This window comes from Oncorhynchus gorbuscha, linkage group LG06 (assembly GCF_021184085.1).
Source record: "Oncorhynchus gorbuscha isolate QuinsamMale2020 ecotype Even-year linkage group LG06, OgorEven_v1.0, whole genome shotgun sequence".
Classification (NCBI taxonomy): Eukaryota; Metazoa; Chordata; class Actinopteri; order Salmoniformes; family Salmonidae; genus Oncorhynchus; species Oncorhynchus gorbuscha.
This window is the reverse complement of record NC_060178.1, coordinates 100,246,034-100,264,682: the sequence shown is the minus strand read 5'-3', so window position 1 is coordinate 100,264,682 and position 18,649 is coordinate 100,246,034. Positions and strand designations below refer to the sequence as shown.

At 43.3% G+C, this 18,649-nt stretch overlaps 1 protein-coding gene across 2 annotated transcripts in view; it reads right to left on the bottom strand.

The window, feature by feature from the left end:
- LOC124038627 (adenylosuccinate synthetase isozyme 2) overlaps positions 1-18,387 on the bottom strand; it is a 28,257-nt gene extending 9,870 nt beyond the window's left edge. Inside the window, exons 1-4 of one of the 2 annotated variants that reach the window (XM_046354699.1) lie at positions 18,138-18,387; positions 3,073-3,175; positions 461-529; positions 302-352 (exon numbers count right to left, since the gene is read on the bottom strand). In XM_046354699.1, the coding sequence (XP_046210655.1) occupies positions 302-352; positions 461-529; positions 3,073-3,175; positions 18,138-18,329 (415 nt within the window). In that variant the 5' untranslated portion in view covers positions 18,330-18,387. The remainder of the gene's footprint in view (positions 1-301; positions 353-460; positions 530-3,072; positions 3,176-18,137) is intronic. The other variant, XM_046354698.1, reaches the window with a different exon arrangement.
- Between the last annotated feature and the right edge of the window lie 262 nt (positions 18,388-18,649).

The following is an 18,649-nucleotide window of genomic DNA, read 5'->3' as shown; positions in this document are numbered from 1 at the left end:
TTAGTATAGAGTATGGGGCTCCCGAGTGGCACAGTGGTCTAAGACACTGCATCTCAGTTCAAGAGGCATCACTGCAGTACCTGGTTCCAATCCAGGCTGCATCATGGCAGTCCCATAGGGCAGCACACAATTGGCCCGGTATTGTCCATGTTTGGCCAGGGTAGGCAGTCATTGTAAATAAGAATGTTCTTGAACTGACTAGCCTAGTTTAAAAAATTTTTTTTTTTAATAAATAGAGCTTATAATGCAGCTGAAGTTGTAATGTAAAGGCCCTTAACGAAAAGCCTGAGGCAGGGCTTACCAATGTGTGCTCGGTCTGAAATGATCAGCCTCTTGTCCCAGCCCATCAGACCTGAAAACACACAAGACATCTGACAGTAGCCCCTTTAAGCAATACGGCAATCTTCCAGGCATCAGAGTAAAAGGGAATATTAAAACAGGATAGCTGCTTCATACTCACTTTTGCCTTTGCGCATATTCTTCTCAGCCTCCTCAAAGAGGCCAGGCAGATGGATCACTACCCCATTACCTGCGGAACAGACACAGGCAACATGGAAGATGTGGAGAAAGTGATGCATCAGTAACCAAACAGGGAAGTGAACAGAAGTACTTTCCCATGAAGAGCTAAATACACATACTTAATCAATAAAAAAATGTAAGCCTACGCATCATTAACCAATTAAAAACAATACTGCAGCAATAAGGTTTGTGCAGTAAGCTATAGACCCAATACATTATCACGACATACTGGCTTTGCATGAATTTACCTGCCAATGCATTGTTGCTCGGGACATTAAAAATTTTTTTCAAAATTTGAGGTCGCCTATATGATCACACTGGTAATAGATCCATTGTTGTATTCCTTGTGAAGCACATCTGAGTGAGCATACATTGAAGATATCTGCTGTTTATTTTACTGGGCTGATGGTGCCTGCATCTGGTCAGTCTCAGTGGAGGGAGAGAGCAGCAGACTGAGGGTCCGTCTCAGCGGAGGGAGAGAGCAGCAGACTGAGGGCCCGTCTCAGCGGAGGGAGAGAGCAGCAGACTGAGGGCCCGTCTCAGCGGAGGGAGAGAGCAGCAGACTGAGGGCCCGTCTCAGCGGAGGGAGAGAGCAGCAGACTGAGGGCCCGTCTCAGCGGAGGGAGAGAGCAGCAGACTGAGGGCCCGTCTCAGCGGAGGGAGAGAGCAGCAGACTGAGGGCCCGTCTCAGCGGAGGGAGAGAGCAGCAGACTGAGGGTCAGTCTCAGCGGAGGGAGAGAGCAGCAGACTGAGGGTCAGTCTCAGCGGAGGGAGAGAGCAGCAGACTGAGGGTCAGTCTCAGCGGAGGGAGAGAGCAGCAGACTGAGGGTCAGTCTCAGCGGAGGGACTGACTGAGGGTCAGTCTCAGCGGAGGGAGAGAGCAGCAGACTGAGGGTCAGTCTCAGCGGAGGGAGAGAGCAGCAGACTGAGGGTCAGTCTCAGCGGAGGGAGAGAGCAGCAGACTGAGGGTCAGTCTCAGCGGAGGGAGAGAGCAGCAGACTCAGGGTCAGTCTCAGCGGAGGGAGAGAGCAGCAGACTGAGGGTCAGTCTCAGCGGAGGGAGAGAGCAGCAGACTGAGGGTCAGTCTCAGCGGAGGGAGAGAGCAGCAGACTGAGGGTCCGTCTCAGCGGAGGGAGAGAGCAGCAGACTGAGGGTCCGTCTCTCAACATCCCTCCCCTCTCCCTTCCCTCCACTGACACTGACCAAAAAGGGACACCTTCTTCCAGATGATGGTGAAACTAGTCGCACCGCATTATTTCTGCCTCATGCACAAATTCATGTGGTTACGCCTATGAAGAGAGTTTTGGATTCAGGGTTAAACTTGGAACATTGGTATACTGAAAAGTATATGAACATTATGGCACCCCTCATGTCTCTTTTGTAACTAATGAAGTTTGGGAGGGGCTGAGTGCAGGGGAAACAATTGCATGTGACAGTACTGAAGGGGAGAAACCATTGAAGGCTCATATCACTTAGTTCCCTGCTTAGCAAGAATGATGGTATGAATACCACCACGGGGGAAACCATGTCTGTGTTACAGTTGTATCGACCCTTTGGGAAGGATTCAACTTGGTTAAGCTTCTCTAGCGTTCGTGAGTTAGACAAATTTAGAATATTCCTCAATATAAATAAAGACCCACGCCACTAATAACAACGCAAGCCTATCAATACAATCAATACTATATCCTATTACTGCTGCACTGCATGTTGTAGCGCTGAGTGGAAATTGGAAGAACAAACATTTTATGGCTTATAAAAGTGTTGAATACAAAGTGTTGACAGAGCTGAGAAAGAACTTATTAAACAACTCAGTCATAAAAACAGCAGCTCTTTGCTGTATTTGTTGACAGTCTAGTCATGGCGTTAAACCTTTTGAAATATCAGTATCAATTTTGTCATGGATTTCTTTATTGCCTGCTACGTTACTGCAGACTCAGACATCTGAGCAATCTGATTGGCCAGTGGTCGCATAGTGCACTTGATTTCCTCTCCAGGCCCACCGGGAAGGCCGAGTTTGTACTTTCAGACACATGAAATGGCAACAGTTTGCCTACCTGGCACGCAGGGCAGCTGAATTGGCTGCACCTACCACCAACAGCCTGAGACTAATAAAAACAAATATATATATAAAAAATTAAAGGAACACAAGACTTTATCCTGATCGACAAGCCGATCGGTGACCATTGGACTAGACAGTCAGCCCATTAGTGAAATGTTACTGCAGATAAAATGTAATCTGTAGCACTCTGTAAGCCTGCGAGGTGGCTCCCAGTCAAGTCAATCACATTGTGTGGCATCAGACAAAACTGTAAATATTAGAATATAATACAGATTGGCTAGATGACATTAATTTTAGCTGCTAGCATATGAAAGTGTGGATGCAAACTGCACAGGAGATTCAATAAACAGAAAGCTGTATGAACCAAAGACTAGAGAACTGACCATAGTAAACCATTAGCATTTCTTCATAGTTCAATTCTTGTGAAATCAGCCATTTTTCCTGTTCAGTCCTCAGTCCAGTAAATAGGGGACCAGAGGCGGAGTTCTACTCACCAATGAAAGCAGTAACCTTAGGGTTGATAATGCCGCTGGGTAGAAGGTGGAAGTCATACTCAACAGAGTCCACCACCACCGTGTGTCCTGCATTGTTACCACCCTGCAGAGGGACAGTCAGAGACAAGACATCCAACATTATGAAACAAGTCACCACACCACCATAAGCAATGTGAAAGGCTATAGCCTTGCTTTTCACGACTCAATATTGGACATACAGCAGAAGCACGTCAACATTTCACCCATATTTGTACAGTTTGATAATAGTACTGATAATGTGGTTTGGCCTCTAGTCTCTGACCCTGGAACTCAGACACAGATATCAGAAGAGCCCATTCAGACACTGACAACCTAGCACCTATTGACGATAATAAAACACCCCTGGCCAGAAGATGCTAAGAGCCCCGATGCATGCTCTAAACGTTAACAGGCTTACGGTAGGGTTTCAGAAACGGAAAGGAAAGTATCTTTCATATGGGCGAGAATTAATTGTCAAAAACAAAAAAATGGTTAAATTATTACACACCTTTATAGGGTTCCCACACAGCCATATTTCCATGTTACATTGATTCTAGAGCCAATTGGCCTCTAAATAGAACATACAGTGCATTCGGGACGTATTCCGACCCCGAAGGCACTGCATTGCTTAAGGCGTCACTAGAGACGCGGGTTCAATCCCAGGATGTGTCACAACAGTCCGTGACTCCCATAGGGCGGTGCACAATTGGACCAGCATCGTCCGGATTGGGGAGGGTTTCATTGGCATACAGGGGAGAAGCAAGGTTTGGTGGGTCATGTTTGAGGAAGCATGACTTGCCTCTCGAGCCCGTTGGAAAGTTGCAGCAATAAGATCAAGGAAAAGTAAAATACAAAAAAAAAGTTCAAGCGAAAAACAGGTGTAGATTGTTTTTGCAAATTAAATATATACCTTATTTACATAAGTAATCAGACCCTTTGCTATGAGACTCCAAATTGAGCTCAGGCACTTCCTGTTTCCATTAATCCTTGAGATGCTTCTACAACTTGGAGTACCCCTGTGGTAAACTAAACTGATTGGGGAAGGGTACCAAAACATTTCTGCAGCATTGAAGGTCCTGAAGAACAGTGGCATCCATCATTCTTAAATGGAAGAAGTTTGAAACCACCAAGACTCTTCCTAGAGCTGGACGCCCAGTCAAACTGGGCAATCGGGGGAGAAGGGCCTTGGTCAGGAAGGTGACCAAGAACCAGATGGTCAATCTGACAGAGCTTCTCTGTGGAGATGGGAGAATCTTACAAAAGGACACCGGCGCTGCAGGACCACCAATCAGGCCTTCATGGTAGTGTGGCCAGACGGAAGCTACTCCTCAGTAAAAGGCACATGGCATCACGCTCAGGAGTTTGCCAAAAAGGCACCTAAAGACTGACATTGCGAAAGAAGATTCTCTGGTCTGATGAAACCAAGATTGAACTCTTTGGCCTGAATGCCAAGTGTCACATCTGGAGAAAATCTGGCACCATCGCTACAGTGAAGCATGGTGGTGGCAGAATCATGCAGTGGGGCTGTTTTTCAACGGCGGAACTGGGAGACTAGTCAGGATCAAGGCAAAGATGAACAGAGCAAAGTACTGAGAGGTCCTTGATGAAGAGTGCTCTGGAGCACTCTGGACCTCAGAAGGTGAACCTCCACCCCAGTCTAACAGGACAATGACCTTAAGCACACAGCAAAGAGAATGCAGGAGTGGGTTCGGGACAAGTCTGACTATCCTTGAGTGGCCCAGCCAGAGGCCAGACTTGAAAATCTCTGGCGAGACCTGAAAATAGCTGTGCAGCTCCCCATCCAACCTGACAGAGCTTGAGAGGACCTGCAGAGAAGTATGGGAGAAACTCCCAAATACAGGTGTGCCAAGCTTGAAGCGTCATACCCAAGAAGACTTGAGTATGTAATTGCTACAAAAGGCACTTCAGCAAAGTACTAAGTAAAGAGCCTGAATTATGTAAATGTCATGTTTATTTTTTAAATAAATGTGCAAAAATGTCTAAAAACCTGTTTTTGCTTTGTCATTATGGGGTATTGTGTATAGATTAAGTTGTTTCCACTAATCAATCTTAGAAATCGCAGTAACCTAACAAAATGTGGAAAATGGCAACGGGTCTGAATACTTTCTGAATGCACTGCATCTACCTCAAATACCTTATGATATATCCTGATGCCTAGTCACATTACCATGCCTTCATGTGCATATCTACCTTAAATACCTCAACCCTGCACATTGATCTGGTACTCCCTGCATGCACCGTGCATAAAACATGCTCTTTCAATGACAGCTTTCACCTGGTAAGTCTATGATCCCCTACTGATATCACTTGTAGATGAAGCACAGGCAACGGATTAAAAATCCTTCATTAACCTTTGAGACATGGATTGTGTATATGTGCAATTCAGAGGGTGAATGGGCAAGAGAACACATTTAAGTGCCTTTGAAAGGGGTACGGTATAGTAGGTGCCAGGCGCACTGGTTTGTGTCAACACAGTTCACACTCAGTTTCCTGTGTGTATCAAGTAAAGAACGCTGTCGACACCTTGTAGAGTCCACGCCCCGACGAATTGAGGCCATTCGGAGGGCCAAAGGTCAGAACTCAATATTAGGAAGGTGTTCTTAAAAGCTTCCAAGGATTGGACCCTTTCAATTTGCACCTAAAATGACATACCCAAATCCAACTGCCTGTAGCCCAGGACTTCAAGCAAGGATATGCATATTCTTGATACGAATGGAAAGGAAATATTTTTTTTAAAGCACTGGAAGTTTGTGGAAATGTGAAATTAATATAGGGGAACATAACATTAGATCTGGTAAAAGATACAGTGATGGGTGTTCAAAAATTAGAATCCAGTTCCTACATTTGAATATAAAAATGTATTTCATCAACCAAAACTATGCTACATTTTATCTCTGGGACCCCGAGAATGACAAATCAGAGCAAGAGTAAGTAAATTCACCTTCAGAGGTGAATGTATCAAACCAGTTGCCATGGTAAGTTTGTTGTGCACTCAAACAGCATGGTATGTTTTCACTATAATAGCTACTGTAAATTGGACAGTGCAGTTAGATAAACAAGAATTGTTTAACAAATCAAGGCTATGCTATTGCACAGCCTTCTACAAGCAAGTGCCACACGGCTGAGGTTACTACCCTTTTGAAGATCGTGCTCCATGATATAATTTAACCAGTTGATATTACCATTTCAATAAATGAATCTTAAAATGGCACATCTGTGATGTATGCTAAATTGCCTCATTATTTATGTTATCTGTAACGGTTATCATAAATTAGGCACTGATGCTCAAAGTTGGCATATAGATAAACAGGTTTAAAATATGAACCTGTGCTGCCCTTGTTCTAGCAATTTTTTTTACAGCTTTATGTTTTACATTGAGTACTTGGCAGAAAAAAATGGTAGTACCGGAACAGTCAAAAAAGCTCAAATACCTATCCCTATCATAAGCTTCCTAAAGCTGCCTGAATAAATAACTTAGGTTGTTTAATAGCTCATAATGGCAGTGGAGAAAAGGGTACCATGTCGTGCAGCCCTAATAACAGCTATGTTAGGCGTTTACCATTCACGTCGATGGGGTTGCAATAGAGAGCTTCAAGTTCCTTCTTGTCCACATTACTAAGGACCTATCATTATCCAAACACACCAACATTGTCTTGAAGAGGGCAAGACAACGCCTCTTCCCCCTCAGGAAGCTGAAAAGATTTGGCATGGGGCCTTAGATCCTCAAAGTTATACAGCTGCATCCCTGGTGTGTATGGCAACTGCTTGAACCATTCATCAAGTGGCTACCCGGACTAACGCCCTTTGTTTTTTTGCACAGATTCTCTTGAAGCTACCTCATACCTCTGCACATTGACCCAGTACCGGTACTCCTTGTATATAGCCTCATTGTGATTTTATTGTGTTACCATTTCCTTTCTTTGATTCTGCATTGTTGGGAAAAGGCTCATAAGTAAGAATTTCATGTTTAATTCAGGGCATATGACTTTGTCAAAGTAAAACTGTGAAAACAGACTGAATTCAGTCTACACAAGGTAGACGCCATGGTTGTGGTAATCACTCAACCCATAGGCTTAGCTAGGTGGCTTGCCAATATATAGTATCTTTATTGACAGCCAAATCTAACTTGCATAGACATGAATGAACTTTGGTCAGATGCATTAACTGCTGTCTTCAGACATTCCATCATGCTTTTGATACTTCAACGGCAAGTGAGAAGGTACACAAAAAGCACTTGCTCGCATATACAGTACCTTCAACAGTACTAGGAGTTTGAGTCACCTTGCAATGCCAGACTGTACCAACAAGACATGGTAAGACCAGGCTCTGGTATTAGGGTTGTGTAATATGAATGTATACTGAACAAAATATAAACATGCAACAATTGCAAATATTTTGTTAAGTTATAAGAACTGTAAGGAAATCAGTCAATTTAAATAAAATTAGGCCCCACAAATGGGCTTTATTACATACAGAAATACGCCCCCACATCTGTGGCATTGTGTTGTGTGACAAACAGCACATTTTAGAGAGGGCCCTTATTGTCCACAGCACAGGGTGCATGTGTGTAATGATCATGCTGCTTCTTGATATGCCACAGCCATTAGGTGGATGGATTATCTTGGCAAAAGAGTAATGCTCACTAACAGGAATGTAAACAAATTTGTGCACAGAATGAGAAAAATAAGCTTTTGTATATATGGGACATTTTGGGGACCTTTTATTTCAACTCATGAAACATGGGACCAGCACTTCACATGATGCATTTATATTTGTGTTCAGTATAGGTAGCTGGCTATTAGTGACTGGGGGGGGTTTCGTTAGTTACATATCGATTTCCTTATGATATCTAATTTTGACAACGAAATATGTTTGCGCTAGTTGACTGCACAAAAACTCATTTTTCATCTTATTTTTTTAAATAGGGAGCCAATTTGTTTTCAGCTCTTATTTCCATGACTGATCAAAACTCGTTCTCATGGCTCTTGTCCCTTCCCAGCGCTATGATGCTTTAGAATTCAATGTGACATTAGCAATACAGTGCAGAGTTAAATTGTCAATGCTGAAGGTCTATTGGGTTGCTCGAGTAGCTAACCACACCAATTTAACTAACGTTAGTTTACCAATTGGGTCATTCATGAAACCATTAAAATACCATGGAAGTAATGATTTTAAATCTAAAACATGTAATTTAGTACTATAACAAAATATAATAAAGATAAGTGTCCTCTACCTTGCACAAAGACTAATTTCAACATACAAATTTATTATTTTTGGTAAAAATAAATGGATCTTCTACTAGATGTCATTTGAAAACAAATTAACTGAATATTCATGTATAATAATGAAAACAAATATTGGAAAAATTAAGTGTCTGAACATTTTTGAAGGACTTTACACACCGATAATTTTAAATAAAGTTTGATTTTGAATGAAGCAACACAACTGCCAGGACCTTCAAGATGGCTACCAGGTAAGCAGATCTCTATATTTCTCCAGTTAACCTTTTAAGGTATAGAAGGCAGCATTTTCACTTTTGGATAAATAGCGTGCCCAATTTCAACTTCCTGCTACTCATGCCAGGAATATAAGATATGCATATTATTAGTAGATGTGGATAGAAAACACTGAAGTTACTAAAACTGTTTGAATCATGTCTGTGAGTATAACATAACTTATGTAGCAGGCAAAACCCAGAGGACTAACTGTTCAGATTTTATTTAATTTTTTTGCCTCTGCCTCCTCAGTTGTCGGCAAGGTAGCCTAGTGGTTAGAGTGTTGGCAGGGTAGCCTAGTGGTTAGAGTGTTGGACTAGTAACCGGAAGGTTGCAAGTTCAAACCCCCGAGCTGACATGGTACAAATCTGTCGTTCTGCCCCTGAACAGGCAGTTAACCCACTGTTCCTAGGCAGTCATTGAAAATAAGAATTTGTTCTTAACTGACTTGCCTGGTTAAATAAAGGTAAAAATAAAATAAATAAAGTAGTCTTTCTCAAGGGATATTTGATAGGAACCATTTTTCAGTTCCTACCACTTCCACTGGATGTAAGTCGTTGGAATTTGGTTGAGGTTATCCATTTGTGCAACAAAGAAGCACATCCTGGAACAACGTTACACTATTGAGAGTTGCGCAAGGCGTAAAAAGGAGCATTGTTTGTTTACTTGCTGTATTGAATACAGATTGCTCAGTCTACAATTTGATCGATTATTAACGTTTAAAAATACCTAAAGTTGTATTACATTAAGTTTACACCATAATTTGCAAATAAATTCATTAAAAATCCTACAATGTGATTTTCTGGATTTATTTTCCTCATTTTGTCTGTCATAGTTGAAGTGTACCTATGATGAAAATTACAGGCCTCATATTTTTAAGTGGGAGAACTTGCACAATTAGTGGCTGACTATAAATACTTGTTTGCCCCACTGTATATGATGAACAGAGTAGCAGAAGCGTAAGAAGAGGGGTTTGGTGGGTGGTGGGACACAATGCAGATAGCCCGGTTAGCCAATGTGGAGGAGCACTGGTTGGTCGGGCCAATTTAGGAAGTATGTACATGATTATATAGTTAAAGTGACTATGCATAAAAGATAAACAGAGAGTAGCAGCAGTGTAAAAGAGTTGGGGTAAAATAGTCCGGGTAACCATTTGGTTACCTGTTCAGGAGTCTTATGGCTTGGGGGTAAAAACTGTTGAGAAGCCTTTTTGTCCTAGACTTGGCACTCTGGTACCGCTTGCCATGCGATAGTAGAGAGAACAGTCTATGACTGGGGTCTTTGACAATTTTTAGGGCCTTCCTCTGACACCGCCTGGTGTAGAGGTCCTGGATGGCAGGCAGCTTTGCCCCAGTGATGTACTGGGCCGTAGGCACTACCATCTGAAGTGCCTTGCGGTTGGAGGCCAAGCAATTGCCGTACCAGGCAGTGATGCAACTGGAGTCGTGCCTGGTCATGCAGTCGTGGGTGAACAGGGAGTACAGGAGGGGACCTACCCTCACCACCTGGGGCTATGGAGAGCGTGATCACACAGTCGTCCGGAACAGCTGATGCTCTCATGCATGCCTCAGTGTTGCTTGCCTCAAAGCGAGCATGGAAGTGATTTAGCTCATCTGGTAGGCTCGTATCACTGGGCAGCTCACAGCTGTGCTTCCCTTTGTAGTCTGTAATAGTTTGCAAGCCCTGCCACATAGGACGAGCGTCAGAGCCGGTGTAGTATGATTCAATCTTAGCCCTTTATTGACGCTTTGCCTGTTTGATGGTTCGTCGCAGGGTATAGCGGGATTTCTTGTAAGCTTCCGGGTTATAGTCCGCACCTTGAAAGAGGCAACTCTACCCTTTAGGAACATGTCCCAGTCTGTGATAGCAAAGCAGTCCTGTAGTTTAGCATCTGCTTCATCTGACCTTTTTTCATAGCCCGAGTCACTAGTGCTTCCTGCTTTAATTTTTGCTTGTAAGCAGGAATCAGGAGTGTAGTGTCTTAACACTTAGTACTTATTTATGTAATAAGAAAGACTCTGAATACAAGCAATTGAACTGGAGCTTCACATTTACTCAAACAGGTTAGTACCAGAATAACATAGAACAATACTGCGCGTGACCAAGGGCGCTTCATCCTTAAAGGGGACATCAGTAATTAACAGAACATAACATTCCTTCTCTTATACAATCAGTTACTTATACCAAACCACAACTGAAACATTTCCCAGAACTTGTTGTAGTTATTTTGCATCTTTTAATTTGAACTTGAACAGTTAGTTTTTGTTTGTTTGTTTATAAGTCTAGTCTGTCTGGTGGACGGTGCCTTCGTTCTGGGTAGCGCCTCAGATTGTCTGGAGGCTCCTGAACATCCTCAGTGTGTGCTTGTTCCATTATAGCGTCTGCTATAGCAGCACCTTCATCAACACGTTCCCTTCTTTCAGCCTGGGGTCTCTCTACTGCCCCACCGTCCTCTACAGTTCCTTGTGTGTCACTCTCGGGAGCTCTCTGTGCCTGTTCTCTCTCGATTGTTGTGCTGTTTTCCGTGGAATGCATTTGGTTAATGTGACGCCGCCACATTATGTCTGGGCTCACTTGAACCTGGTAAGTTCTGGGTCCCGTTTGTGTGTGTACGGTCCATCTTGTCCATTTCCCTCTTCTGTAGTCTCGCACCATCACTTCCTGTCCTGTTTGGAGATGGCGCTCCCGGCCACCGGAGAGCATCTTGGCTTGTTTGTTCAGCACTTCATTACGCCTGTTTGGTTTCATGATGTCCAGCTGTGTGCGGAGAGGCCTCCCGAACATCAGTGCGGCTGGGCTTTCATTTGTTGTGGCATGTGGGGTGTTTCGGTAGGAGGCCAGGAACTTGGCCAGTTTTGTTTGCAAAGTCCCTTCGTCTCGTTTTGCTGCACGGAGTCCTTGCTTTAGGGTTTGCACAAAGCGTTCTGCCAGCCCATTGGTGGCAGGGTGGTACGGAGCTGAAGTTGAGTGTTTGATTCCATTTACTGACATGAATCTTGTAAACTCGTCACTTACAAAAGCTTGCGCGTTGTCACTTACCAGCTGCAGTGGCAAACCGAAGCGTGCAAACGTTGTTCTGAGACACTATCGTCTGAGCTGAGGTGGAGGGGTCAGTGCAAAACACCTCTGGCCATTTGGAATGGGCATCAACTATAACCAGAAACATGTGCTTTTCAAAAGGGACCAGCGTAGTCCACATGAATTCTCTGCCATGGCTCTGCGGGCCATTCCCATGGGTGGACTGGGACAGGAGCAGGCATGTGAAGGGTTTCCAAACATCCACTACAGTTCTTTGCCATATTTTCTATCTGTTGGTTCAGACCTGGCCACCAGAAGTGGCTCCTTGCGAGCAGCTTCATTTTGACAATTCCAACATGACCTTCATGTAGTTGCTGCAAGACTCGATTTTGCATTTCTGGGGTATCATGACTCTCATTCCCCACATCAAACATCCCTGGTACGTTGTAATTTCATTTCTCCGCTGGAAATACGGAGTCAGCTCCTTTCTGCCAGTAGCTGGCCATCCTGACATGGTGTAGGTGTACACTTTTGACAAGGTCACATCTTTCCTTGTCTCATGTTTGATAACTGTGCTTGTGACCGGTAGTGCCTCGAGCTGAGTGGTATGGAACATGTCCACTGCATCCACCCTCTGCCTTTCTCTTGTACATGGCAGTCTGGATAATCCATCTGCATGTGTGGAGGGATGACGGCTTAAACTCAATGTCATACATACGACTGGCAAGGAACAGGGCGTATCGCTGTAACCTGGCTGCTGTCATTGCCGGAATGCCTTTCTTTGGACTGAAAATGGAAAGCAACGGCTGGTGATCTGTAACCAGTGTGAAACGCTTGCCATATAAGTATGCGTGGAATTTCTTGACGCCCCACACTAGTGCCAGTGCTTCTTTGTCGATTTGTGAGTAGTTTTTCTCTGCATCATTCAATGTTCGTGACGCAAATGCAACTGGCCTCTCGGACCCATCTTTCAGTGTGTGAAAGGACTGCCCCTAATCCATAAGGGGACGCATCACAAGCCAACTTCACTGGCATTTCAGGGTCGTAATGCATCAGGACCTGTTCAGATGTTATGAGCCGTTTTGCCTCCAGAAATGCATTTTCACATTGCTCTGTCCACCGCCACGTCCTATTCTTTTCCAGGAGCTGATTTAGAGGCTGGAGTACTGCTGAAAGGTTTGGGAGGAATCTTCTGTAGTAATTGATCAGTCCCGTGAAAGATCTCACTTCTGTGATATTTTGTGGTCGTGGTGCCTGTACCACTGCCTCGATTTTGTCCTGTGTTTTGTGCAATCCATTACAGTCAATCTCATGTCCACAGAAGACAATATTGTCTTTGAAGAACTCACACTTCTTTAAGTTTGCCTGTAGACCATACTCTTTCAGTCTTTTCAGGACCTCTTCCAGGTTAGCCAGATGCTCTTTGTCGGTGCGTCCTGTTATGATCATGTCATCCAGGATACACTGGGTTCCTGGGATTCCTTGCAAAATCTGGTCAATAGTTTGTTGCCAAATGGCTGGGGCTGATGCAATGCCAAACACCAGGCGGTTATACCTGTATAGACCTTTGTGTGTTTATTGTCAGGTACTGTTTGGAACTCTCTTCAACCGGTAGCTGCAGGTAAGCCTGTTTCAGATCGATTTTACTGAAGTGTTTCCCACCAGCTAGTGCAGCAAAGATGTCATCCAGGCGTGGTAGGGGGGTATTGGTCCACATGCAACATTGGATTCACAGTTGACACACATTCTAACAGACCCGTCTTTCTTCACAATAGGAACTATGGGTGTGGCCCATTCGCTTCTGTCCACTTTCGTCAGGATCCCTGTATCCTGCAAGCGATCGATTTCCGCTTCCACCTTTGGTCTCAGGGAGTATGGAACAGATCTGGCTTTGCAGAATTTTGGGGTTGCATCATCTCTTAGTACAAGTTTTGCTGTGAAGCCTTTTACTGTTCCCATCTGATCACTGAAAACTGTGTTGTATTTATTCCGCAAGTGTTCCAGTGTTTGGTCTGTGCCTTTCTCTTTGGACTGGAACGTGTGGAGCATTTTCAAGTCACACCAATTCAGCTTTATTTTTGAAAGCCATTCCCTGCCAAATAATGGGGGGGCCAGTTCCAGGCACCACATACAGCTGTAACTGCTGTGTTTGCCCCCCATAATGCACTCTGACCTGCAACGCCCCCATTGGGCTCAATCTCTCTCCTGAGTATGTCTTCAGCAACACATTTGTGTTCTTCAGCTTGATAGCCTTAAAGTGCTCATTGTAGACAGTAGTGGAAATTATAGACACTGCAGATCCTGTGTCCAGCTCCATTTTGAGGGGTTTGCCTTCGATATCTGGTGTCACCCATATTATGCTACTGCTGGGAGAAGTCACTGTGTTTAACTCCATTGTACCAATTAATCGTTCATCTGAATCACTGCCACTGTTCTCTGCTAGTGCATTCACAGACCTTTTAATTTTCTCAGTTTTCCTGTTGTGACTGAATTTGGCTTTGCATGCTCTTTGAATGTGCCCCCTTCTACTGCATTTGTGACAAATTTTGTCTTTGAAACGGCAGTCCTCTGCTCTGTGACCATCTCCGTCACACCTGTTGCATTTTCCGGCCACACGGGGGCGATGTCGACTGCGTGAAAACTTGTGCAGGGTCGGTACTTCTTTTACCTTGCAACTCAAAAGTATCTTTAGTCGCGATTTCCATAGCCACAGCAATTTCAACAGCCTTTGCAAACGTGAGCTCTGATTCTGTGAGCAAACGTTTTTGAATGTGTTCATGTTTCAGTCCACAAACAAATCTATCCCTTAATGTGTCATTTAGGTTCTCTCCCAACTGGCAATGTTCAGACAGTTTCTTCAACACTGCTACATATGTACTAACAACCTCCCCCTCATTCTGATCTCTCTTGTGGAAACGAAAACGTTCCGCGATGAGGAGTGGTTTAGGTGATAGGTGATTTTGCAATAACTCCACAATCTCTGTGAATGTTTTATTTGAGGGCTTCAGAGGGGCAGTCAGATCTCTTAGCAAACTGTATGTTTTTGGGCCAATTAAACTCAACAACGCTGGCACTCTTGTTATCAGCAATGTCGTTTGCAATGAAGTACTGTTCCAGTCGTTCAATGTAAGTTGCCCAGTTTTCTTTCTTTTCTTTTCTTTACCTCTGGCTCCACGGGTCTTTGATCTGCCGCCTCGTTCTCGTCAGCTCTCCCCTCGTCCTCACTGCTTGCTAGCTGTTGTGCTAAAGGGTCAAAATCTTCCTACGAACTCCATCTGTATTCGTGATGCACACTGCAGGTAATCATCCTCGTCACCATTGTAGTGTCTTAACACTTAGTACTTATTTATGTAATAAGAAAGACTCTGAATACAAGCAATTGAACTGGAGCTTCACATTTACTCAGACAGGTTAGTACCAGAATAACATAGAACAATACTGCGCATGACCAAGGGCGCTTCATCCTTAAAGGGGACATCAGTAATTAACAGAACATAACAAGGAGGATATAGTTGTGGTCGGATTTACCAAATGGAGGGTAAGGGAGAGCTTTGTACAAGTCTCTGTGTGGAGTACATGTGATCTAGATTTTTTTCCCTCTGGTTGCACATTTAACATGTTGATAGAGATTTGGTAGAACTGATTTAAGTTTACCTGCATTAAAGTCTCCGGCCACTAGGAGCGCCGCCTCTGGGTGAGCGGTTTCCTGTTTGCTTATTTCCTTATACAGCTGACTGAGTGCGGTCTTATACCAGCATCCGTCTGTGGTGGTAAAGAAACCGCCAGTATTGCTGAGAACTCTAGGCAAGCAGTGTGGCCTGCAAGTTATCACAATATACTCTACTTCAGGCAAGCAAAATCTAGAGATTCTCAGATTTCGTGCACCGCTGTTGTTTACAAATATGCACAGACCCCCCCCCCCTCGTCTTACCGGAGTGTGCTGTTCTATCCTGTCGGTGCAGCATGTATCCCGCTAGCTGAATATCCATGTCATCATTCAGCCACGAATCCGTAAAGCATAGGAAATTACAGTTTTTGATGTCCCGTTGGTAGGATATTCGTGATCTTACCTCGTCTAGTTTATTGTCCAATGATTGCACGTTGGCGAGTAATATTGACGGTAACGGCAGCATTCCTAGTTGCCTTTTGCAGATCTGGACGAGGCATCCGGCTCTTCTTCCTCTGCGTCACTTCCTTTTGCGAATAATTGGGATGTCTGCCCTGTGGGGTGTTCGGAGAATATCGTGTGAGTCCTGCTTGTTGTTGTTGAAGAAGAAATCTTTGTCTAATCCGAGATGAGTGATCGCTGTCTTGATATCCAGAAGCTCTTTTCTTCCATAAGATACGGTTGCAGAAACATTATGTACAAAATAAGTTACAAATATCACAACAAAAACACATATAGCAAGCATAATTAGCATATCTAGTCTATAGGAAGCCTATGCCCTCAGTGTCTATAGGGAGTCAATACCCTAGTGTTAGGAAGTCTACACATGCGTGCACACATCCACCACACAATCAGTAAGCCATTTAGTTTATACTATAGGATTTCCACAGAGACTGTAAATAATTCAGTCCCTACTATAGGATGTGTACACAGACAGACACACAGTAAGCCATTCAGTCTAATATAGGATGACATTTCCATAACAGTAAGATTTTCCCCATGTTTTGATACATGCTCATTTCATGTCATGCTTCCTTTCCATTTCAGATATCAAAAACGAAAGCAACATTGTAAAATCAAGAGAACTCAAGATCTGACAAAGCAACATGAAGACAAAACAGTGGTGGGAATTTCAAAGGTATTACAGAAGAAAGACACAGCTAAAAAGCTGTTTTGGCCATAACACCATCAAGTGAGGAGGATGATAGACTTCAACATGTTCAAGAAGCAAAATTAAGAAGTTGTTCAAAATCGTCAAGAAGACAGACTCCAAGAGAACTTGGGGTCAGTTGCACTACACAGAAGAGAATCTGCTGGAGAGGACCGAAGAGATGTTCAACCTAAAGACTGAAAAGACTTGAGATGATGGCCAAGAGGAAGCAGGTAATTGTCAACATGGAACGCAGTGGTCCAGAAGAAAACTACAAAGTCAGTGAAAATGATCCAATAACAGCCAGAGAAGACTAATGCACAAACTTGTTAGCCACTTCCTTCATCAAGATGAAGTATCCACTGTAATAAATGGGAAATCCAGAGATAGTCGGAAAAAGGGCCAGATATTCCATAAGAGAGCCCTAACAGACATTATGGCAAATCTTCAGAAGATGTGTGTCCGAGAATCCAAGGAACAACCTTTCCAAGGCTCAATTCTTTAAACTTGAGCCATTTTGGATTGGCCAGCAAAGAGTCAGACAGAGAAACATGTGCTTGCAAACGAATGAAAAGTTTGGCTTTACTTTAAAGAAGCTGCACCAGCTTGGGGTCATAGAAACATCGTCCCCAAGGGACACTGTACAGGCCTGTGTGTGTAGTGACAATGACATATGCTGTTAATGTTTTTGTATAGGTTCTTTGTTTTTAGCCTATGTACTTTTGAAGCACTGCAAAATTAAATTGATTGATCTTGATTCCATGATTGTGCCAATATTATCTCATTTATTTCCTACATTAAATGTTATGTTTTTAACCATACCGCAGTCGTAAATACTTACTCTCATTAACGAAATCAAACATTTCAAAAACGTATGTAAAATTACCACAACGGGTGATACTTTTATGAAAGTAAAAATAGTGGTTTGTTTTTAAATACAGGCTTGCCACCATTATGAAATACATGTCAGGTTTCAATGGAATATCAAAAATATTAGGTTGTAGATTGCGGAAGGTGTTATTTAAAAATATATATTATTTCAGAGTTTCAAGTAACTGCATGACTGTTAATACATGTAAAAAAAATTGATTAGCTTTCCTATTGGCCTTGACGTTCAGACCATTGCGGTAGATTAAGGACTTGTTTTGGAAAATATGTTAAAAAATGTGTTACATTTTCAGTAAATGTTGTAAAAATGAATGCTCAAACACTTCAGACCTTGTTATTAATGCATACAAGGGAAATTTGTTGATGCAAGTATTTTTTAAGATGTAATCTTTGAAACCAAGGTTTCGTGAGAATCACCCAATTACAAAAACAGATTTAGCTAACTAACCAGCCAACATTAGCCTAGGCGGCTAACTAGCAAAAGCAAGTTGCACAAACACACAACTACACGAGCTAGTGTTCGCTAGTTAATACGTTTTGGAATTACAACAAATGCAGATTTAGCTAACGTTAGTTAAACACAACACCAGAGAGGGATAAGAATCTCTGGCACAACAATTAAGCCTTTGGGACTAGTTCTTTTGCAACACACTGACTGTCACAACCTTGGCTCACTCACTTGTTAGCTTAGTTATATAACTAGCTAGGTAATGTTAGCTACATTATTTACAATTACATGTCCTTCAGCAAGCTTATTAGCTAGCATACGTTTAGCCCATTCAGACGGTAAAATGGCTCTGTAATTTACCTGGCATCTGCAAACAATATCGGCGTCCTGAGCGAGCAAGTCCACAACTTTCCCTTTGCCCTCGTCGCCCCATTGAGCCCCTAGCACTACAGTCACCCTGTTGCCAACATTTGGTCTGGCCACGTGTGGCTCTGTACTAGTGCTATGGGCTGCACCGTTTGGAGCAGCATCTTTTCTCCGGCTCTCCGACATGTCCGTCTCGTTCTTCGCTGCAGTGTGGCTTTGGTAGTAGTGGTTACAAAACAGCCCTGCGCGCGGTCTGAAATACAGTTTATTTTAAACAGACACGCCCACCTAGCTCCATTAATGGACAACAACAGCCAGGGTGTGAGGGGATTGGATTAATGCTCCGGCCCTGCATTGTCCCCGACACATCGAGATGGAAGTGTATTCCATCTAGCCACAAGCGTACAAACATCATAACACCGGATAACATCATTTGATTTGTCGTATGGGATATGTGGGGGCCATAATGTTTGGGAGCCAAATGATCTTTTAGGTGAACAGAGAAA